Source organism: Centroberyx affinis, unplaced genomic scaffold (genome assembly GCF_046629955.1).
Source record: "Centroberyx affinis isolate AG114_WGS23_722 - 3 ecotype Tasmania unplaced genomic scaffold, CSIRO-AGI_Caff_v1 ptg003778l_1, whole genome shotgun sequence".
In the NCBI taxonomy this organism is placed as follows: domain Eukaryota; kingdom Metazoa; phylum Chordata; class Actinopteri; order Beryciformes; family Berycidae; genus Centroberyx; species Centroberyx affinis.
The window spans coordinates 15,848-40,604 of NW_027281651.1; the positions used below are offsets into that span (position 1 = coordinate 15,848).

At 39.6% G+C, this 24,757-nt stretch overlaps 1 protein-coding gene across 1 annotated transcript in view; it reads left to right on the plus strand.

Annotated features, from left to right (window-relative positions):
• Positions 1-24,199, plus strand: part of LOC139662368 (N-terminal EF-hand calcium-binding protein 1-like) — a gene marked incomplete at its 5' end in the record, with an annotated part of 36,572 nt that extends 12,373 nt beyond the window's left edge. The window contains 9 exons of the mRNA XM_071541031.1: positions 1,036-1,133; positions 2,634-2,770; positions 8,656-8,777; positions 10,313-10,392; positions 15,090-15,143; positions 18,072-18,184; positions 18,725-18,802; positions 19,489-19,580; positions 23,111-24,199. Of these exons, the coding sequence (XP_071397132.1) occupies positions 1,036-1,133; positions 2,634-2,770; positions 8,656-8,777; positions 10,313-10,392; positions 15,090-15,143; positions 18,072-18,184; positions 18,725-18,802; positions 19,489-19,580; positions 23,111-23,139 (803 nt within the window). The remainder of the gene's footprint in view (positions 1-1,035; positions 1,134-2,633; positions 2,771-8,655; positions 8,778-10,312; positions 10,393-15,089; positions 15,144-18,071; positions 18,185-18,724; positions 18,803-19,488; positions 19,581-23,110) is intronic.
• Positions 24,200-24,757: the final 558 nt, after the last annotated feature.

Here is a 24,757-nt window from a genome sequence, read left to right on the forward strand (position 1 = left end):
AATAATACAAATGGAATTATGCAGTGACCATAAAAGTGTTAAACAAATCACAACTATCTTATGTTTTAGATTCTTTAAAGTAGCTGCCCTTTGCCTTGATGGAAAGACTTTGGAAAGAAATTCATACATAGGCATCAACTTCACTGTTTATATTTGTCTAAAAAACAAATTTCAAGCATTTAAGCATAAGCCAGATCAAAATGGCTTTAAGGGATAAGGCCGGTGTTTTTTAATGCATTGTTTACCGTCAACAAATCCTATGAAAATAACAAAATCAGCAATGATTTTTTTTTTTGACAGCAAATCTCGTCCATGTAGCCGGTGCCCAGTGAAACCATGTCCCAGCAGCCATAGAACTCCATTGTATTTAAAAAAAAACGATTAAAAACACATCAAAGAGCCATGCCGTTCTGCCGCTCTGGGCAGCATATTTCATCAAGTAGTTCCGTATAGCAATGAAAATAGTCCCCGGCGTAATGAAGAATTTGTTCCCATTTGAATTGGATTTGGTAATAACTACAACAGTCTGACGTTTTGTGGTAACAGTTAGCGATTTTTAAAATTGAAACTATGTCTTTGTGAGCTGTATTTGAAGGTTTTTAGCTTACAGTTGGAGCCAATGACTTCCGGGTTGGCGGCTAAAAACGGTACGTGGGAAGTCAGAAAGTAACGTAGTAACGAGTAGAGCAAACGCATTGATTTTGTTATTTTCATAGGATTTGTTGACGGTAAGCAATGCATTAAAAAACACCGGCCTTATCCCTTAAAGCCATTTTGATCTGGCTTAAAAAACACCAGTCTTATCCTTTAAGATAATGAAAAACACAGTGCATCCAATCAAGTGTGTCCAAACCTTTGACTGATAGTGTATATCCATTGTCACAATCTTCTTTTAATTATAATCTGTCATGGCAGCATTCAAAAGTGTTTGTCACCAAGTTTTTTCTTATGTTAGCAAGAATGGAGGAAAACTTTTGATTGTTCTGACAGTGTTATGATGATATCATTGACAGCTTGTATTCTCTCTCCCGTTAGATTATTTTTCTCAGCACCTGGGGGAGTATCTCAATGTCCTTTCAGCTCTAGAGAGCCTGAATGTTGCTATTTTAAAGGCGATGGATAAAACTAAAGAGGTAAGCTTCCACCAGAATGCATAACATCTTCTATTTTGGCTCAAGGTTATGTTGTCAATAGATTTAGAATGTGCTTTCTGTTAGTTGTCTATGAATACCCCATAATTCAATCTTTCCTTGCCAACATCTTTGATAGTATAATGACCCATGCTAAATGAAAACATGAAGACATAAAGGTGTTCGAACAAGTGCACACACACACATACACACACACACACACACGGGTGTGGTGCTACAAATGCACTTACTGCTGATTCATGCCTACGAGAGTAAACGCTCCCCTGCGCAGATGGAGCCAAATCCTGCACTGAGTCTCATAAAACTCATAAGTCTAGTAAACGGTCTGGTACACTTTTGGTCATGCACATTTCCATTATTTACCATAATATTATGCTCTTTTTTATGCCACAGATTGATATTAACAGAGTCTGCTGTTATTAGAATAATGAACAGCTGTCAGAGTTGGTCCTGAACAGCAGATATTCATTAACAGGTCATTTTTGCATTTTTGTAGCTTAATGTAAGAGACATTTTAGCTCTGGAGGTGGACGGTATCTGGATTTTGAATCCTGTAACTAATACAGGGAACTATTTACTTGCAATTCTAAATGTTGCAAGTGTGTTTAACAATCATATATATATAGTTATTTAAATTTATCTACTGCACATCATGACATTTTCCTCCTCCATCGCCACTTTTTTAAATTACAGTAGACGAGACATAATCAATAATCAATCATAATCACCGCAGAACTGTTTGACGGAACAACAACCTGGAATCGGGGATGTGCATTATTGTGGAATGGAAACCAGCACTATTTGTTAAAGGAAAATTTTAAAAAAAAGAGATGCCTGCTGAATAATTTTGCCTCCTGTCTTAATTAGAGCACCTTGTTCCTCTGTTCTGGCTCTCCTTTAAGCTGTCAAAATGGGGAAATCCATAGAGGGTTGTGCAACCGCTAGTTAGCAGCTGTGGTCTGTCACAGAGTGTTCCGGACTGCTAATCCCATGATGCCTTTCAACAGCGGCTAGCTGTCATTATAAGTTTTAACAAAGAACTAACTGCACTGCTACTTCATTAGCATGTTGTGAAAATGAGGCTCCTGTGAGAATGCTTAATCATATTCATGTTTGGGGACTCGAGCAGCTATTATGTCTTCCTATTAAAGTCCTCCCACCTTGGAATTTGGATTTGTGGTACTGAATGATGCACATGCTCAAAAAAGAAATTATCCCATTTACTTGCAGCTGTCACATGTCAGAAGTGGCTGTACTTGTCTTTGGGAGAAGTTATCAAATCATGACTCATTCCCTCTCCGTCTGTCTTGCTCTCTCTTTCTTTCTCTTTCTTGTTGCTTTCTCTTTCGGTTTGTGTGTTGTCCGTCTTACTCCTCTCTCTCTCTCTCTCTCTCTCTCTCTCTCTCTCTCTCTCTCGCTCTCTCTCTCTCACACTCTCTCTCTCTCTCTCTCTCTCTCCCTCTCCCCCTCGCTCTCTCTCAGGAGTACCAGGGTTCCAGTGTGCTGGGCCAGTTTGTCACCCGGTTCATGCTGAGAGAGACGTCCAGTCAGCTGCTGTCCCTCCAGCGGTCCCTCCAGTGCGCCATGGAAGCAGTGGAGGAGCAGAGCAGCCCCGCCCCGTCAGTACTGCACCATCACTCTGTTACATACATTTATACACACTAATACCAAATTAAATTTTGATCACCCAATCACCCAAGCTAGCCCAAATTCTGTTTGATTTGTTTAAACATTGTTTTGAGTTTAGTAGACTACCATGACTATGGCTTAAGTCTATCATAAGCCCCATCCCAAAATCACAGAAAGACGACCCTAGAGTGCCTCACAACTACAGGGGAATCAGTTTAATGAGCACAGTCTATAAATTGTATTCATCTTTACTTAATGAGAGACTTATGGTATTTCTGGAAAAGGAACAACTACTGGTAGAAGAGCAGAATGGTTTTTGTAAGGCCAGGGCCTGTATTGACCATATTTATACTGTCTGCACAATAGTAAGAAGTAGACTGAATGAAAATAAATCCACATTTGCATGCTATATTGACTTCCAGAAAGCCTTTGATTTTGTTAATAGAGACCTCCTTGCCTACAGACTAATTCAAACGGGCGTAAATGGAAAGTTCTATCATGCAATCTGTTCTCTTTATAGCACACCTCAAGCTTGTGTAAAAGTAAATGATACCCTAACCAACTGGTTTCCTACACCATCAGGGGTTAAACAGGGCAACGCTCTGTCCCCCACACTGTTCGCTGTATACATCAACGATTTAGCCAAAGAAATCAAACAGCTTAAGTGTGGAGAGGAAGACATTAGCATTCTTCTGTGCGCCGATGACATTATTATGATGGCAGAAACAGAAGTTGATTTACAAAAGATGTTGACATGTGCGAATAACTGGTGCAGGAAATGGAGACTTACCATAAATGAAAAGAAAACTGAAATCATGCACTTTAAAAATCCAGCCAAGCATACAAGTGTTTTTCAATTCCAATTTGGGGAAAAAAAGTTGTATACAAAGCACTATAAATATCTTGGACTTTTTTTGGATGAGCATATGAATTTCTTAAAAGGCACTACTTTACTGGCTGAATCAGCAAAGGGGGTGTCATAGGTAAAACAAAGACTCTGAGGGATATTGGTTTTTCTACCTACTCAAAATTATATCAAGCTTGTGTATGCCCAGTGCTGGACTATGTAGCAGGGGTATGGGGGTTTAAACAGTACCCCAAAAGCGAGGCCGTCCACAACAGAGCCATGCGGTACTTCTTGGGCGTACATAAGTTTGTACCAACCCTGGCTATCATGGGAGATATAGGGTGGGAGCCTAATGAGGTACGTGTATGATGTATGTATGTGTATGATGCGCCTTTGGAATAGGATACTGGGGTTGAATACCAATAGAATCGTCAGACAGGTCTTTGAGTGGGATATTATGATAAACAGAGCATGGGCTAGGGATATGCACAACATCTTTTTAAGAGCTGGGTTTGAAGACTTCTATCATAGAAAAGAAAAAGTAGAGATTAGTGTAGTGAAAGACATATTTTTTCAGCAATTAAAGGACAGATGGGCATCAGACATATGTTACAAACCAAAACTTTGCACCTTTTGTGAAATAAAGCATGTATACGGACCAGAGAATTATGTTTTGTATAACCTGTCTAGGAAAAAGCGGTCTCTATGTGCTCAAATCAGAGCTGGCATACTTGGCCTTCATATTGAGACAGGCCGATATGTGGGCACTGCTGAGGAGGATAGACTGTGTAGTCTGTGTGAACTCAAGGAAGTCGAAAACGAAATGCACTTTGTACTGTACTGTCCCTTCTATGATACTATTAAGCGGAGTCTTTTTAATAAGGTAGACAAAAAAAATTGATTTGTGTGGTTGGAAGACTCCGAAAAACTGAAACGGCTCTTTCAATATGAAACTTTTGCATTTGCCACATTTTTAGAAAAGGCTTGGTCGATGAGGAGGAAGGCAATGTACAAATAAAAGGGCCTGGTTTTCTGTGCCTATGTGTATGTTTGTATGTATATGTATGTGCTGCATATAAGCCTATGTATATTTATGTGCAATATGTATGTATATGTACGGTGGCGTGGCTTCATCTAGCTATTGAAAACCCCCACTAGGGTACAACACTGCTGCTGGGTGGCCGGTTGGAGAGACGAGTGATAAACCATCTGATCCCTGTCTCTCCTCCTATGCCGCACAGGGTTTCTCATCGGTCCGAGCACTACCCATGTATTGTTTTTGTTTGACTATTGATGTGTTTTATAATCCCATATGGGATGGGCCACAAAGTCGCATGACACGAAAATAAAATATTCATTCATTCATTCATTCATTCATATACATACTATATACATATATACACACATATTACACACTATCAGCACATTAATATAAGAACTGCAATATTCTATGGAGCTACTATACTATACTATATAGGATTATTTGATGTCCAACATTTTCACATTGTCACTATCATATTGCCCAATCAAACATCTCCATGACATTAGGTGGGGGGAGGGGCTGTCCATGGAGCGGTCCTGTCTCATTAAAGCGAGTTTCATTCTCCATTTGGTTCACATGTTTGAGAAACATTGTTTTCTGATACACATCTTTTTCCTATAATTGCACTCAAACTGCAGGCTAAACTAGCCTCGCCAGACTTTTTACTGACTTAAAACAAGTTGAAATGAGGAGAAAGGGCTTGGCTGGCTGCCTATTAGGAACTGTGTGTGTGTGTGTGTGTGTGTGTGTGTGTGTGTGTGTGTGTGTGTGTGTGTGTGTGTGTGTGTGTGTGTGTGTGTGTGTGTGTGTGTGTGTGTGTGTGTGTGTGTGTGTGTGTGTGTGTGTGTGTGTGTGTGTGTGTGTGTGTGTGTGTGTGTGTGTGTGTGTGTGTGTGTGTGTGTGTGTGTGTGTGTGAGAGAGCAGTATAGCTATGTGTGTGTGTCTCTTAAGGCTTGTCTCTTTTCTTCCGCTGACTCGGCAGAGCATTGTTCCCAACGCCTCTTATTCAGGGATTTAGCTGTTTTGGCTAATGGCTATATTGCAAAAGTAAAACATTATTTTTTAAAGTATTATATTGATGAATAAAAACCTCAACATCGACACATGAAAGTCACATAGGCACTGCCACAATCCCTATACTATACTATATTATACTGTACTATGCTATACTATACTATACTGTTGTACACTGCACTGCACTACACTATACTATACTGTACTGTACTGTACTGTACTGTGCAGCACTAAACTATACTATAGTATACTATGCTATACTGTACTGTACTGTACTAAACTACACTATACTATGCTATACTATACTATACTATACTATACTATACTATACTATACTGTACTAAACTACACTATACTACTATATACTATACTATACTATAAGTCTCTCAATGTAGTATAAGCTAATTGCAATGCAACATTAGCTGACAATTATTCATCCATCTGATTTTCGATGTTACGTTTCAAACTGTCTCTCCGCTGAGTTTGTCTCGGCACAAAAACACCACGACTCAAAGGTGCACACATGAGCTGTGTCATATGGGCAATGGATTATGGTCATTGTAGTTCATTAATACACTTTGTACTTGGCAGCATTAAATCTTGATTGTTTGAAAACTCCATCGGCGAGAATCGTCAGCTTCATGCAAAATGAATCCCAGACAAAACTGTACTTGCCGGGCTGTTAATTTACCTAGGCAGGTAATATTAAAATATTAAATATTAACATTATACTGTACTGCACTATATCTTTGCCATAATATGCTATGCCATGTTATACTATGCTATACCACTATATTATGCCATCAAGGCTACAGAGAAATAGACTAGCACTGCACTGTCAGTACTATATTTATTCTATTAATAGTAAAAAAATGTTGTGCTGGTCTAAAGCCACAGGAAGCACAGGAAATTCAACTGATCAGTAGATGCCTTCAGTTGGTTATTTTTCTTTCAGATATGCCTTTCAGCACAAAGCTGTGACAACTGCTACAGTCTTGCAGCTACACACAGCTATTGTTGTTCAAACAATGGCATCACTAATGGGCAGACTGCTTAAAATTCAAAATGCCTAATGGTTCCATAAAATCTGAATGTTGAGTTCATAAAATCAAAACAACTTTGTGGAGCTGTCCCCAATTTGGGATTTGCTGAGCCAGTGGGTATATGAGTCACTTTATGCAATGGTATTAAAATTACTTTTGAAATATTTTACTATACAAAAATTTTACTTTTTTCAGAGACCTCAGCACCTTTGCTCCCACAATGCTTTGCAGCATCACTTATATGATTAATGATATGCTGAAGATGCTCGGCAGCACAGTCTATCAAGGACAGTCTTTCATCAGACCATTTACCTTGCCAGCAGTCAAGTCAATATCATGCAAGACAAAAGAAACAAGAGACAGTTAAGTGGACTAGCATATGATGCCGCCCTCGCTGCCATTTAATTCAAATGACTTTTTAAATTTCAAAAGACAAGGTTATTTCCCCCCTTGTTATTCCAACCCAATATGGCAGCACAACTTCAAGATGGATTGTCAGTTGCACAGCACGTGTCAGGCCTCGACAGAGCTCCGACTCCTCTCCTCTCTCCCCTCTGGGTGCCGCCCTGGTATTATTGGATATAATGGAGCGATTATAGCCAAGGTGAATTATTGAGAGGGAGCCGGGGGAGGCAGAGAGGGATCAGAAAGAGAAAAGCTGATGAGGGTGGCATTGAAATAGAGAAAAGGTGAGTCATGGAGGAAAAAGAGAAGCAAAGAAAGTTGAATATAAAAGGTGAATAAATGAGAGACTGGCGCCGAAAGTCTGAGACGGAGAACAAACAGAGAGAGAGATGGGCGGATATGCAGAGAGAGGGAAGCTTTTTTAGATTGTTCTCCAACAGAGAGGCACATATAGATTTTGAAAGAGAGAGTAGGGCAGAATTGTGTGCATGTGTTTGTGTGTATGTGTGTATGTGTGTTGAGGGGGCAAAATTAGAGAGATTGAGGTGGCCACAAACAGCTTATTTCTTTCTCCCTGGCTCCCCTGCAGTGGATTTATGGCTGTGGCAATGGCCTTTGGGCTCCAGGCAGGTCTCAGCATGAGAACCTCCTAGCAATGCACTCCCTCTGCGAAGTCAGCATGAGGCCGCACACACACAGAACAACATGCACACACACAAAAACACAACAAAAGGAGGGAGATTCACACACTCCCAAGAACAAACACAGACCTTCACATACAAAAGATAGAGAGAGAGAGGCAGACACTTACCAAAGTGAAACAAAAGTATGCGCGCACACACTCAAGTGTCACACACTCACAACTGCACGCACTCAAAGTCCTGCCCTTGACACATTGTATTTGCTGACAGAGAACACTTTGCCCTCTTCCACAGAGGTGTGTGTGTGTGTGTGTGTGTGTGTGTGTGTGTGTGTGTGTGTGTGTGTGTGTGTGTGTGTGTGTGTGTGTGTGTGTGTGTGTGTGTGTGTGTGTGTGTGTGTGTGTGTGTGTGTGTGTGTGTGTTTGGGATAGGTGAGGCTCAGTCCTCCTTAATGCCCAGCCTGTGGGTTAATTAGGACTGGTGTGCATCCAGGAGCCCTTCGCTAAGTGTTTTCACCTCTCTTCTGGGCACTCGCTGATTATCTCTGTTGTTCTGGTGTCTCTGCACCCTTAACTACACTCTCTTTTACCATGCTCTCTCTCATCAGACATTGGTCTGTCACCATCTCATTTTCTAATTTTAATCAATTATTAAAGCGTCCCTCCTTCCCTCTCTCTCTACTCTCTCTTTCTTGCTCTCGTTCTCGTCCCTCCAACTTCTCTCTTACTACCTCAGTTTTATTGTAATTCCTCCTCTTCGTGCCCCCTGTGTCTGCTGCCTGTCTGCCATGTCTTCATTTTTTTTTCCACACTCCTCTGACACACTCCTCTGACAGTTGCTTTCTTTCTTTCTGACGTTTATTTGTCTCCCTGGGGTTTGGCAGGAGAGAGGTAAAGGCACCAGAGCTGACAGCAGTACAGAGGAATGGCAGGCGGTGTGGCCGCAGGATCCATAATAACCTGTGTCTGTCCCCATCGGACCCCTACTCCGGCATCCTGACCACAGGTAATATGATGTTAATACTGCTTAATATGTAATATTATACAGAAATGTTACACTACTGATACAGGAACATGGCAATATGTGCGTGTGTGTGTATGTATAGGGAAATATATATGGGGAAAGTTGACTCAACATACATGCTCTTTTTCAGCAATGCCCTGCTACACCCACACACTTACATGCATTTGCACCTGTGCTGCCCAGTACAGCCAGCGTTCTGCTGAGGAACTCCATTATGCAGCTTTGGGGTTAAGTGCCTTGCTCAAGGGCACATCAACAATGTTTGGTGAGGGAGAACATTTCTTAGCCACTCCAGGACTCTAACTAGTGACACTTTTTCAATGATAATAATAATAATTGTAATAACCTTTATTCATAGAGCACTTAGAAACAGCATTACAAACTGCACTGAAATACAAATGAAGGCAATAAATTAAAAAAACCTAAATGTGAGCAAAGATCTTTTACCCTTTACAGCCGCCTAGGGATATAGTGGAGGATAAACCCAGCTAAACCCATTTTTTCCCAACTTTTTATTTGATGAGATAGAAAAACCCAGTTCAAAGCTTCAGGAGTTTTTTTTATTGTCAGACACACTCATTGGAGAATTTTGTGTGAATGTCTGCATAACCTGTCACTGTCATTGGTTTTGTGCATAATTAAAGCTGGCAGTAATCTTGCTCTGGGGACTTTTTTCAGCTATTCAGGTCATATGGACATTTTCTAATGGAATGACTTTGTGCTGAGCCTCATTTACTTGCTCCTTGACTAATATTGATAGACTGAACACTAGATATTGATAAGTACACAATGAAAATGAATTGACCATGGCCTTCACTAACTTACCAATTGACTGGCAACAATAGTCTAGATGTCTTATTATATAGTGAGGCACATGAAACAGATTTTTATCATATTAGTAATATAATATTATGTTTTTATATTACTATTGAGTTTTTTTTACCCTCTAGCTTCTCATTTATTAAAACTGCATGTTAACTCTCCACAAGGAAGCTCTCCTTAAGCTCCAGTGTAAACAACAACACAATGAAAATGTCTAAATGCCTTTTGAAACTACTCAACTGCCGAAAATCTATTTTAAATTAAAGGAATACACTGACTTTTGGCAAATAAGCTATTGGATAGATTTATAATTATGTGATGAGCAAATTGGTAATAGTTCTACCTCATGCATTCACTGTTAAGTTCTCTACAGTGCTGTCGTGGATGTGTAGCTTGCCCATTGTGTAGTGCATTAAAACTTTAGCACAAACAGTGGATACCATAATTTCCTTAAGCAGTGTGCATTGCAAAAAGCGAGCACCTAATAAATACTAGACACACAGAAGTGAAATTGCCACCAATCCTTTCATGGCACATTGGTGCATTCATCAAAGAGATTACTTGCCAATATCTGGGTGTATTCCCTTCAGTGATGGGAACACACTGTATCTCTGTATATTAATCAAAGGAATAGACACAGAGACGAAATCTTGCATTTTGTCGCCCATTTTGATGATTTTCCGTTGTGTTTTCAGGTGTGAGCATGGAGAATGGAGAGAACTGGTGCTCTCAGATCAACAGGCTGCAGCAACTCCTGGACAAGCTGGAGTGTCAGGTGGGAAACATTTCTTGAACCTACAGTATGTTATGATGCAGACTCCAATGTGTCACTCTATTTGTAAAAGAAAACTGAATCTCAGCGGTTAAGCAAATCTGAGCACAGGTCACAGAATCAGAGCTTTTATATCTTGAGACACTGGTCTTGATTCATCAACCATAGATAAAATGAATCCATCATTTCCCAATAATCATCAGTATTTAGCAGTCATATATCATCAAATGTATTAACTTGGTTGTAAGGCTAATGTAATGCATGTGATAGGAACAAACAACATAAATGTGTGTGGACTATTTGTCTTACTGTTAGAGGCCTGTCAACTCAATTGCTTTGGCATTTTCAGTATAAAATAATCATTTGTGACCAATCACAAAGAAAATATGCAAAATAGAAATGCCTAATGTTTTAGTCTCCCAAAGAACAATGCTGTTCTAATTCTTTTTTCAATCATTTTGTTTTGTTTTGGGATATAGAATATGGTAAACATGCTTTGGTAGCACTTTATTTGGATAGTCCAATGTTGATACTTAGCCAACTTTTACTGGTGATGTTGTCACTAGTAGACTATAGAAATCATCACTGAGTACACTGCTGTTATCTACTTATCTGTTATCTACTTAACAAGCAGCTTTCATTTATTCAGGGTCTGATCGTCTTTATGGTAAAGGCAGCCTTGATTAATCATGACTGGTCTAAAAAATAAACAGCGGATAGTGCACACATTGGCAAGTGCTTTCAGTTCTCAGATGTACAGGTAACAATGATGTTCTTACCCTTTTTTCCATCAGTTCAAAGTAATGCAAATATTCCCAGGTTGTGAAGTTTATTGTTGTGTCCGTTCTGAAAGCGAGTCGGAGCCTACACACTCCACTGCGCGTCAACCAGCTGCTGCAGTCTGCTTTTAATAACGCCATGTAACAAAATAAATCTTCTTAATTGCACTAGTTAAAAATGTAACCATTTGAAAGGAAAATAATAGTACAGTTTGTAAACCAGTCTGCAGAATAGCCTAATGTACCTACATGTTATGTAACTGCTTTTGCAATGTTATTTTTCACTCTTTCTTTTTAAATAAGAAGTTTCATCCAAGTAAATCTATTGTCTTTATCCAGGTCTATAAATAGCATAAATTGTCTCCTCAGTGTACGTTTTATTCTACAGTCTATTACAAAAGTACAGTCTCCCAAAGCTGTTGATTACCGTTTAATTTGAGCTCAGAGAATTAATCGATGTTAGGATAAGAGAGTTCCATAATGTTGTCATGACAACTGAGCCAGCGATGGGGTCAAAGTTCAATCCAATTTAAGTCTCAGCGATAGGCGCAATGACCATTGCAACGATGACAGATCGCCTGTTGCTGGAAGTATAAACAACATGTCGTTGCGACCGATGATAGAATATGATCATCGCCGGTGGTGACGATCATAAATCGCTGTACTATAAATTGCCCTTTAGGGTTAGCATCTGGGTCGGCATTGCGTCAAGCGCAATAGCGGTGCTGCTTTTCTGCAGCGCTTAGTGGTGGATTGGCTCCCTGTAAGTATGGTATTCACATTGTAAAGCTGATCTTAAATGTCAACAACTTCAGTAATTTCAACTTAAAAATCAGGTGAATAGTATTATATCAACTAATATTCACACTAATAAATCAATAAACCAGCTACTCACTCGCTACTCACTCCTGTTACTCTTTATATGAGTAACAGGACTGAAAGCAACAGGACTGTGTTTTTACCATAGAATTAGCAAATACATGAAATATAGCCACATAGCGTCCATGCTAATAGCATGAGGACACTGAGCACATTCTAGTGATTTACCAAAAAATAGTATTTTTAAAATAAACAAATAACATCTAAGAAATAATATAGGTAACAGGACAGTGCGTTGAGATTGACCTTCTCAGTCATAGTTACAATATCATCAGATATACAGAAAAGAAAATGAGAGAACTTACTTCTGGTCTTCCAATGCCCTTCAGAAGATCCAGATGATGCAACTTCCTGCTGAACATGTAACTTGTGGAATGTTCCAAATTTTTCAGAGGGGGGAATTTTTTCAGTGTTCTAGGTAGTTTTTAATTAATATTTTAAATTATATATCTTAAATTTGCAATTAGATCAATGTGCAGGACACTTTGCTTAATAATAAAATGTATTTTGCAGTTAATTTTCATGCATATTTATACATACAGTATAATGTCCTGGGGACGGAAATGGCACCCATTCGGCGGAATGGCTCTTAAGCTTAGCCCAGACATTACATATACTACTTTTCACATAATTATCACTTGAAACTCAGTAGATGTTTTAGTGACACATTATAGTCACTTGATAGGAAGTGTGTCCCAAGCTTTTAGTTGTTACAAGAAATAAGAAGCACACCGAACTTGGCTCCTCAAACAGCAGAGAGACTGTGCATATCTCCCCAGACTTGTATGCAAATTGGCCTGCATAGCTTCTTTTACATAATTGGAAGGCTACCTGCAACCTGTGGATTTCACTGAAGGGTCGAGTGTGGGTATGGTGTTGCGTTTTCATAATTATGCCTCTCACATTGGATTGTGCTGTCTTGCTGATATCTGGGAACATTTCAACTACCAGATTATACAAGTGCCAGCTCAGTGCTTAAAGGGTGTCAGCAATGGCGTGAAAAATAAGGGTAAAAGTACTTGAACAGACTTAATGTGTATCTGCAATCAAGTAGATACAACTTTAATGAACTGCACATTGGTATGTATTGTATACTTATATTAAATTTTACACGGACGACAACATCATTCAGAGTATATTACAATAATGTTTACATTGTGATACCCAACATAGGAAAAAAGCCAAAGAAGATAAACATAAAGAATGAGGAAGAATTTGCAGCATGTGAACAATGATGCCTTTCTTTCTAAAAGGCATTCTGCAGTTCTGAGTATATGAGAAACACAAAGCACCGTCATCTCTCCACCTGTCGTCTCTCACTCACCTCTCCCATTCTATTTTCCCTGACCCGTTCCCACCACCACATCCCGAAGCCACTCTCTTTCACGCTCTCCTGCCTTCTCTTCTGCTCCGTCTCATTCACCCTCTCCCTCTGTTCTTCTTTATTAACCCCCGTTATTCTCTTGATGCTGTTCATTCTTTCCCCCTCTTTTCAGTCTTTCTCTCGCTGCATTTTTCTTTCTCCAATTCTCAGTTTGTCAACCCGGAGGGACTTGGAGTGCAATATCAAAGCAATTCATAACCTGCAGCATGTGCTGAAGTGCAATATCTCCACCTCAACACCGCCAGCACCACACACACACACTCTCTCTCTCTCTCTCTTCTCTCTCTCTCTCTCTCTCTCTCTCTCTCCCCCTCTCTCTCACTCACTCACTCACTGACTCACTCACTCACTCTCCCTCTCTCTCTTTCTCTCTCTCTCTCTCTCTCACACACACACACACACACACACACACACACACACACACTTACACACACATTCTTTCTCTTTAAGCAGAAAGCTCATTCTCTTACATTTCATGTGCTGTAATTCATTATTCATAGCATCATTCTTCTACCCTGTGTTCTTATAGACTATATAGACGCGTATCAAAATATGGACAGGGTTTGGAAAAATGAAATCATTCATCTGGTGTATTATATGTTTTTCTGGCTGTTTTTCTTCAAAAACACAATTTCAATCTACTTCCCGCAGTGTGGCTATGATTGACTTTAGAATGTCAGTTGACCCCATCATGGCTTTATTCTGCTATCACATTTCCAGCTGTAAAACAAAAGCAATGGATAAAAGACTGGTGCAAGGGCTTTAATCCATTTGTTTAGCCCATTTACTCATGTATTTACTGCTCTCAGCCTGAACACAAGCACAAATGATCTATCCTGTAACTTGCACCAGTGCTCCAGCTATCACTGCCCTCCTTATTGCTTCATTATTGAACTTGTGTGGTATGATGATCACTGTTTTGCCACACGAATCACACTATGTTTTGTTTTATAGTCTGCTCAGTTGCTGACATCTCACAGTTTCATATTCAAATTTGCTATTCCTGTTGTACTGTTAGCCACATGTTAACAACACCCTGCCGGTGCTGTTCCAATAAACACAAACAAACAAGACATCTTGACTTTGCACTCACAACAAAGCCTCATGCATCAGACAAAAGAAAAAAAAATCAAATGAATCAGAATGTGCCGAGCATGCCAAAATCCAAGATATGAATTGATTTTATTAATTTATTGCAAGACTACCAACTGCAGGGTTGTAACAAGTGGCTAATAACAAGTCAGTGGTTTATAAAACCATGAGAGTACCAGCATGTGTTTTGAGAGAGCAACTTTCACAGAGAAAGGATGGAGGAATTGATCAGCTTCTGTCCATCGTTAAGGGCTACTCCAAAGCTCATCAATAAAACCTGTAACACTGAGGAGACTGAAACTCTTTTCAAGCCTCCAGTAATTTAGTTTTACTCTAATAAAGCTTAATTTTGGTGTGAAATAATATTAGCTCGGCTGTAATTTTATGGAATACATTTGGAATCAAATAAACAGAGATTGTTTCAGGAAGTATTAGGGGCTATATTAGGGGCACTCTTTCTAGATAAATGGCTCTGGGCATGAATAATCTTTCTTTGTCGTAACTTTGACAAAGCCAAGAGCTACAATAGCCTTTACTCTTCTCAAGTTATTACCTCTCTGTTTCAGGGTCCCAAGTTGGAGCCACTCAAAGAGGACACACTGGCCAGCACATACAAGTCTGTGAGTCAACACTGACACCCGACATGTACCTAGAATACTGATATGAGTGAAGCACTGAATAAATATTTTGTGGCAATTAGTTTTGATCAAGTAATAAGATCAGCTGAGAAGCATGACTGCCAATATGTTATGACAATCACTCTGAACAGGCAACACATTCACATCTCTAACTCAGTGTTGCATGGATTATAATACCACAGACTGTCACACACAGCCATTATTAAAACATAATTTCAAAAGGTCAGTTGCAATGAAACAACAAATTGGAGCTTAACATTTTACTGTTGTTGTGACCATCCCCGTTGTCCATATCAGGTAAAACACATATATCTCCTCCCTCTGCTCAGCAGATGGTTAGTGATGCTTAGCAATACAAAAAAAAGCTATTTGCAAAGGTCAACATGTCAGATGTTGTGTCCAAATGAAACAAACTAACACTTAACATAACTTTTTAAGGAGTGCTGTGGTATAGTAGCAATGATACACTCAAGGTCAAGCTATATGATGAGATCTTTGCACTGCAGTGCTGAAATGTGACACTGCTGTCTTCCTGAGACTACAGCACAGCAGTATTATCTCACGGAACAGCACCCCCTTTTGCATATTATTGCTGAATTAGAGTGACATACTGTACCAGATAGAACAGCAGCGTACCAAATGGATATTGCATCTGTGCAAAGTACACTAAGATTTTTTATTGTATCCTTATGAAATGTTCTGCACCTCACTGTGCAAATAAAATAGATCATAAACTAAGAAGGGCCTCGCTTTAGGGAGGAATTGCTTGCATCTTAAAACTTCAGATCAAAACTCTCCTATAATTCTCGGATTACAACCTTGGATTGAACAAGTGAGAAGGGTAATTGTGCAACATATTATCTCAATATAATTATAGTGGCAATTTGAAAGTAATTATTATGACACTGTAATAAAAAGTGAAATTAGAATTGACAACAGCAAAATCCTCATTCCTGAGTCTATTATGCAGCACCAGCTGCAGTACATCTTTCCAAATGCCTATTGGGACATACAGTATTTCCAAAAGCAAAAGGCATCTTCAGTACACAAAAAGGTAAAAACAAAAGTAATGTGTCCATTTCATTAGTTTATGCTATGATACGCCTATTCCCAGTAACAGGGGATAATTGGCACCATTGTTCTGCATAGAATTGTAGTTGAGTTTAATTGAGAAATAAGATAATAAAGGTATTTGAAAAATTATACATGTATACTTTGCTTACAAAATAGATACTTAAGATGATATAAATATCAGAAATATTAAACAATCAACACTAGATGATGATGATGCTGATGATGTTGATAGTGGTGGTGGGTAGATAGCATTTTAGAATTAAACCATTCAGTTGTAAACCTACCAAATAGCATTATAACAGGTGTACAGTATTGAAAGAAACCCACTCAATGCCAACAGGTGAACATGTGAACAAATCCATGATCAGTCGTCATCCTCGTGGGAGTGCTGAATGAACCAGCACAATGAATACTCCCTAAAATTCTGAATTGCAGCACCTTCCGCATGAATAAATCGTCGCCGACTGCATATTTCCACACACACTTAATCACGCCCTTAGCTGTTAAATATATAACACGGGCCAGCAGATACAAGTCTGTGACTCAGCGCTTACACATGTAGTCATAATAGAAGATGTTTTTTACTGCGTGAACTGATTGCAGCATCGAATCACTGCTGGGCTTTGAATTGTTTAGATAATAAAGGGGGCAGCAGGGAGCGTAGCGGGTAGGGAGGCCGCTGTTCAAGTCCGCCTGTCCTTGAACAAGACACTGAATCCCTCGCAGCTGCAGGGTGCTGCTCTGTAGCTCACCCACTTTCCTGTTGCGGGGGTAAAGCTGAACTATAATTTCCCTTCTGCAATCAATAAAGCAAAAAAAAATCACATTATTATTAAGATTTTCTTCTCTTTTCCTCTGCCAGGAGGCTCACGGATTGATCTGGCCACCAGTTGATTGAGAGATACAAGTGTCATGTTACGATTTCATGTTAAATTTAGTTGGTACATTTGAGACGACATTTGTGAAAGAAAAACCTAAAACGGACGCTGCAGTACAAATGAAGAATCATTTACTTAATTTAGGGATATCTGTGACACCACTGTAGAAACAAATTGCGCTATAAGACACTGATGAGGTATCATGGCAACGCAGTTATTTTAGTGCGCATCAACATTTTGCTTTGTAACAGCTTGGTGTGTTGTTGCTACATTAAAATTTAGAAATATTCTGTAACCTCAGCAAAGTTGCAGTGAGCTCCACAGCACTTTATTTGCAAAAATATATATATCTAGGAACTTTGTTGTGAGACTCTGTGCTGTACAGTTGTAGCTGCCATCTCTTTGCAGACATAAAAGAAAAGTTTAAATTTAGCTGCTACAGTTGGGGTTATAAAACTGTCTCTGTTACTCAGGGCAGGTTTGCCCACTTTGCCCCATATATCCTTGCAGGTAGTGAGTCCAAGAGTTGCACTAAAATTGCTTTACAATAGTGCCTCCATCTTGTCTCATTCAGCTGTCTCCACTCAGGCTTTCAGCCGTATAGGCAAATAAAATAGAAAGTACACAGAATATGCCTTAGGTGAGAGCGATACAAATAGACATCACTTTTATTTATTTATATCTTATCTATTGTTACAGATGGTGAGATATTTACCCTTAGGAAGGCGCAAACAGTTACCCATCAAAAAGTTTCATAAGTATCCATCTTGACAATATCAACACACATGCCTGTACCTCAGGGGGCGATGTTTGTTGGATGTCTCTTCGCTCACATACACACACGCATGCACACACACACACACACACATCCTTATATACAGATGATCGTTTAATGTTTATCATCTCATCTCGCTCCTCTCTCTCTTGCTGCGGTCCTCTCTTGTCTTGGTGCCAACAGAACATCCTGCTGGTTCAGAGGCAGATGTCGGTGACCGAGGAAGACCTGGACGATTTCCGGAAGGTTCTGAAGAGCTACGCCGATGCCACCTCGGCCCACTCTGACAACCTGCAGTCAGTCACACTCTCTGTTTTTCAGGCACTACAGTATTACTTCAGAGCATGACGTCAGGCCATGTTGTTCAGGCAACTTTTTGAGGCAGTGTTGATGAGCAATATTGCTTGAATCAGGGATTGAATTTTAAACTAGGGCAAAACTGATGTCCATAGGTGAGGACAAAAATGCAAAAATACTGTGGGTGAAAATTGGCCATCTGTATGTTGCTCATGTATCGCCATCATGAGATACTTCAGCGGTATTTATGTGAACCCAAGCTGTGAGCAGCTTGATTGGAATGGCAGTTTTGATATATATATAAAAAAGTAGCAGTTTCACATAGAAACAGTCACAAATTATTTTATGGAAATGAACGCTCATTTTCTTTTGACTTTACAATCTGCTATCTGCCATGAAGTTTTGCTAAGTTTTTAGTAATAGCTGACATCTGTCTGCCTCTCAAACTTTTTTGTGTCTTTCACCCTTTCTACTTGCACTCACTTTCCCTCTGTATCTCTCTTGCTCCACCCTGCTTTCTCTCCCTATCTCTCTGTCAGTGTGTCCGTTCAGAAGCTCCCGGGGAAGTCGTGTTACATAATGTATGAGTTCTGGCAAGACCGCATCTCCTGGATGAGGTGGGTATGGTGTGTGTGCGTTTGTGTGTGTGTGTGTGTGTGTGTGTGTGTGTGTGTGTATGTGCGCGAACTGCGAGATGGGCCATCTGCTCATCTTCAGTGGTGGGGAACATTTCCATCAAAAATCTCAGAATGCCAAGCAGGCTGCCAATATCTGTCACACGTACACACACACAAACACACACACACACACACACACAAACTCACACATGTACATGTACGCAAAGATGTTGCTTCCAATGTCATCTATGATGTACATACATATCAATGAATTTGTTCATCTGTCCTATGGAACAGTTATCATCTTGCACAGACCTGTAGTGTTAGATGTAAATATGATTTAAAGCCTCAATGAGGATGTTTTTTTTTGTGCAAATATGAGTATATAGTTGCACAAAAAGGTTGGTAGTTGCTTGATAATAAAATAATCTCTTTGCACCTTACTGGCACTCAAAATACAGTTCCAGTATACTCCAGTGTCTACAAACAATACAAAATACAACATCTTCAAAATGTTGGCAGTCTCAAAATGCAGAATATCTCCATTGAAAAACTGTCTACAAACAAACATATTGAACAACAAATCCGGTAGTGGAGAAGTTGTTGCACTCTACTCTGATTTCTTTCTTTCTAATAGTTTATTTTTCTCGCTTTCTCTCTCTCTTGCTCCCTCTTTGCCTCTGCAGCTACCTGCAGTCCAATAGCAGTAAAGATTTCCAGCGTTGCATCATTGACATGTTGGAGGATCCTGAAGTAGTATCTACTATGCTACTCCCAGGTTTGTGTGTGTGTATATGTGTGTGTGTGTGTATGTATAAGTGCTACAACCAAAAATATCATAGAGAAACAGTGCCTGCAGCCCCTACTTAGTGTCAGACCAAGATCTGATCAAACCTCTACAACCACCTCTACAACCATAATCTTACAATGGAGACCCAGGTATTAGACAAGTGCACAGTACATGAGGCATTCATGTAGCGTTGTCTTGGACTGTAAATGACACCTGCACCACACCTACGCTACAGTATAGATTTATTTTGTACAGTTTCATGGCATTTTGATAGGTATTTCCTGTAAACGCCTGTCTTGAAACATAGGCTAATTCCAGCCTCAATAACACGATTATCAAACAACCTTGAGAATGGTTTATCAAGCTTGCCACAACCCTAAGGAGTTTCTGATGTCTTAATTTGATCACAACAATTCCCACTTTGTTCACTTGAGGGATCTGTTCACCACACAATGCATGTCTTTGGAATCAGCTAATAGCTTACTATGCTGCTGTCTCTATGCCATTGTTCTTCTTAAGCCATGCTTAAGAAAAATGTTTCGCAGATAAGAAAAAAAGATCAGCTTCTAGGCCTATTTGGGTTGAGGTTCCCCATAGCGAATGATCTTGAAAACTCACAACGTACTTCACGCACAGTTTCAAGAGAGTTTTCCCAAAGGATATTGTGAAGACAAATTTGAATTAAGGTAGATTACAGCATATGCCGGAATTTGATTTGATGATCTGTGTATGCCGTTTACATGTGCAGACATTAGGCATTTCTAAGGAGATAATCCAAGTGGCGATATCTTTTGAAGACACTATGTAGGTGTTGCAAGTACTGGTTCTCTAAGACAGTGATTCTCAATCTTTTTCATATCAAAGACCCCTAATTTAGTCCATATTAGACCCCCATTCAAACTCAATTCTGTGAATATTTTTTTTATTATTTTGTATTTTGTATACTTTATTATCCCCATGGGGGGAACAATTCATCAAGTTGCTGGGGACCCCCTAGAACCCCCTCAAGGGCCCCTGGTGGTCCCTGCACCCCATGTTGAGAACCACTACTATCCAACTTCATTGTGTATATGTGTGTGTCTGCAGGTATACATAGGGTGTGCTCATACTTCCAATTGTTTTTTTAGAAAAAAAAAAAAATATGTCTCAACCGCATTTTGTGCTGTTGAAAAAGCAGGTCATGCAACATGTACTTTGATGCCATGATGACCAAGTGCTGCTGGCAGCAAACAGTATTTGCATCCAATTCTCAAAACAGAAATGATGAGATATAACTACTACCAACTTTTCAACCAGTAGATTCTCCATTTTCAATCTGTTTGGCTGCCTATGCACCGTGAAACCCCACCTCTTCTTTGTTGTGATTGGTTACAAAAAAGGTCCATGACATGAACTCTCAAAGGGTGTTTAAGCCCAACACTATGGCTGATTATCAATACGCGTTCTTGTGCATTCTTGTGTCCTCCGTGATGCAGTTTACGTAATATCTGACTGCTGAAGTATGATTCCAAATCAAAAGAACGACAGGACGGAGGACGGATAGAAACCCCGGAAGCTTCCTTGCCAACCTCAAAATATTGTGGATGCATCGGATGGTGACTTGACCGACGAAAACGAATTGAAAGCCCCAAGATTCATTGCGACAATGGCGAGCAGCGCTGTAGTCTAGTACAGAGCTGGTTAACAGCTGGGAAAATTAACAGCTGTATGTGTTATTTAATCATGCATGTGATGTGAAGCACACAGTCCATCTCAAATTCTCCCCAAGACAACTTGGGTTGAATTTCTGGGTTTTCTTGGGTTGAAACTTTCTCCAGAGGGACACAAGTATCGACTTGGCATTCTTGGTTTTGATAATCAGCCCAGGTTACAGACGAGGGCCGGTGCCATGGGCAACTTTCTAACTCAAAACTCAAAAACAAAAGAAAGATGAGTGCACCCAAAATGTTTCCTTGGCTCAGTTGCAAATACAGTCTTTGTATAATTGCAAAGTCTTGATACTAACCTGGTAAATGCATTGCTTTAATATCATTTGCACTATTTTTCTGTTCTAATTTATACCAAAACCTAAGTTTGAATATGCATGCTTTGAGACAGCTGCATTGAGCAACCTATTTCAAAGATGAGCAGATGTTAGGAGATATATTTGCTTTTGCAAGGCTGCTACCTTGTAGAGTTGTTTGCCAAGACTTAATTTAAGTAACTTATCTGGAGGCCAAAAATGTGTGTTAAGGTTCACCTTGAGTAGCTTATCTGAAAGACATGCATATGTTTTGAGATATTGACTGTTTTGCTTGGCAGGAGTTTTAAGAAACGTATCTAGAAGAAAACAGGTGTGAGGAGATTAGATATTTTTGCTTGGCTGCTAGTTATAGAGTTGTCTGTCAGTTTTTCAACAGGTGTGTTAGTGTAAATCTTGATGTCTATCTGGAAGACAGACATGTTATTACATGTATTATTTGGCTGACTGCTATTGCTACTAACAGATGAGTTACCTAGTAAGCTACTGCTTTACTTGGTATATCATCTGGACGACATCAAAACATATTAGGAAACAGCTTGATCAACTAATATTAGGAAATAGCAACTACTCATTTCGATGCCAATACATGCATCCTGGAGGAGCTCTGTGGAAGACAAACAGCTCTGTGGCCAAGGTTGCTAGTTAGAGTTGTCTGGCAGGACTTTTAATTAAGACACCTGAAAGACAAATGTGTATGTTAGGTGTTGGCTTTATTAAGCAACCTGGAAGACAACCATAATGTTTGGTTTTGGTTGCTAGCGACACATTTGTCTGAAAGGAGCTTATACTCATCTGGGATGCAAACAGGTTTGCTTGATTACAGGTTTGCTTGGTTACAGCTTGATTGTTTTTTGGAAAACAGTTTAGGAGATTTGATTTTTAGGCTACTGCCTTTATATTTGCCTGGAAGGAGCTTTGTAGCAGGAAAGTGTTAGCTATTGACATGTTTGAGCATGTTCATCTTTCTGTGTTTTGGGGGAGGAGTTAGCAAGTAAACACCCTTTGAGCGTCATGAGTGCTCATCTAATAGATTGAGATGTTCACATCTTAAGAAAGTGCTTCACACTGCCTAAAAAGATACCAGGCGCAGCATCTTTCCAACCCAGCCGCTTTCTGTCGGCCTTGCGGCTGCTTCCCATTGACTTTCATGTAAAAAATGTGTTGGCAGTTTGAAAAGAGTAGAATAGTGTGAACACTGCCTTAGGTATCTATAAATCTGTGATTCTCCTGCCCCTAAGTTGTTTTGATGGCCCCAGCCCCAAATGACCTTAAATTATTGACACATTTGATATTTGCTGGAAGGAAATATTTAGCTAATAAATCACACAGGAGCTTAATAAGATGTAAAGTAGATTAATGGTTTTTAAATGTACCCTGACGTTTCCCTTAGGAAGTACAGACTGGTGTTAGGTAAATTCTCCCTTCCCCTCTCTCTCTCTCTCTCTCTCTCTCTGTCTCGCTCGCTCTCTCTGTCTCTCTCTTTTTTTTTTCACAGCCTCCTGGTGGATTATGACTAACAACTAACAACTGAATCCAGAACGTCACATCTACTACTGCCCACACTGTCACACGGACAAAGACACCCACGCACACACTGACATGAACTCACACTGACACACTGGCGCACCACACACACACACACACGCACACATACACAGACACAGATGAGACTCAGAAGGCATCCAAGTGTTTGAAGGCTACAGGACACAGAGACACTGGCATAATCCAGCGTTCTCCAGCAGTATCTTTTAATGTTCTTCTGTCTTGGACTGCTCATTATTGTGCCGCTAATATCAAAAGGGAAAGATACATGGATAGTTGCACCCTAGCCAATCTATAGACTTGAAAGCAGCTCTGATTCTCTGCAATGCAAAAGCCAATTTCAATGCTTTGGAAGCTTTTTCTTATAATCTCTCTCTCACTCATGCTCTGCCCCACTCTCTCTTAGTCTGTGGATCACACAAGCAGAACTGAAATAGAAAAAACAATGAGACGCTAGTGTGGGTTACTAGTGCATCCCCAGAAGGAATGAAAATGATGGTGTCAGAAGTACACAAGGGTAGAATGTGTCATGCTTTTGATGATTTGTTTACTCTTGAGAACAATTAAATAGGAAGAATACGGGGAGAGGAAGTGGAGGGGAAGAGTTGTGGCAGCCTAAACATGCATGCTGTTGACTGTGGCCAAGAGCTTTCAAGAATAGTTCCTTTGCATCCTGGCCGTATACTGTACAATACAGCATCCTTTTGCTTTAATTAGCTATCTTAATGTCATGTGTATAGAATGCAACAAGGCTGTTATTATAAAAGCTAGCCTTGCCCTAACATCTATAACTAGATATACTAGTGGTCAATTATTTATGTTAGTTACATCCCCTCAATCCCCATTCTGAGGGAGTCTTTCTGTCCCATATTTAGACTTATCTCTAAAAATGTATGTACTTCTCTTAATTAAAACATCTATAAAAGGAAATGAACTCTTTCCGCAGAGATTTCATTACATCACCCAGTTATAAAGAGAACAATATATTTGATGTATAATGTATTTATTTTGATCATAGTAGAGTTTATTCCATCTGTACATATGGAGCTCAGATATATTAATGTTTCTGTTGTGGTTTGGTTTGGTAATGGACATTCCCACCAATTGTAAACATTGAAAAGTAACTTTAATAAAAGTATTAAAGCTACTTAATGTCTGTTTTTGTCACTACCATAAAAAATGCTTTTGATTCTTCACAGTCTTGCACATTTTACTCACAGCTACATTTTTGCACAACATCCTACAACAACAACAACAATCAAATCTTACATTGTCCCATGCTATATATAGAGTTATAGTGGGAACACCCAAAAGCAGCTTGGAGACAGGCTCACACACAATGGGTAACATCAGAACTTTTCACTTCATTTCTATTAATGGTTTTATTCATTACAGTGTTCTGTGAGCAATTAATTCCTCACAGAGCTTTGGAATAAAGATAGCTCTTAAAGTAGATTTCACTGAGCAGCTAGAAATTGTCTGGAGTGTCAGTGCATCCGTCATCAAGACACCTGCCCGCCCATCTCTATCATACTGTCGCTTGTCAGAGATGTGGAGAGGATGGAGGATCTAGGTGGTTCAGTTTAGAGTAGTGGCTACA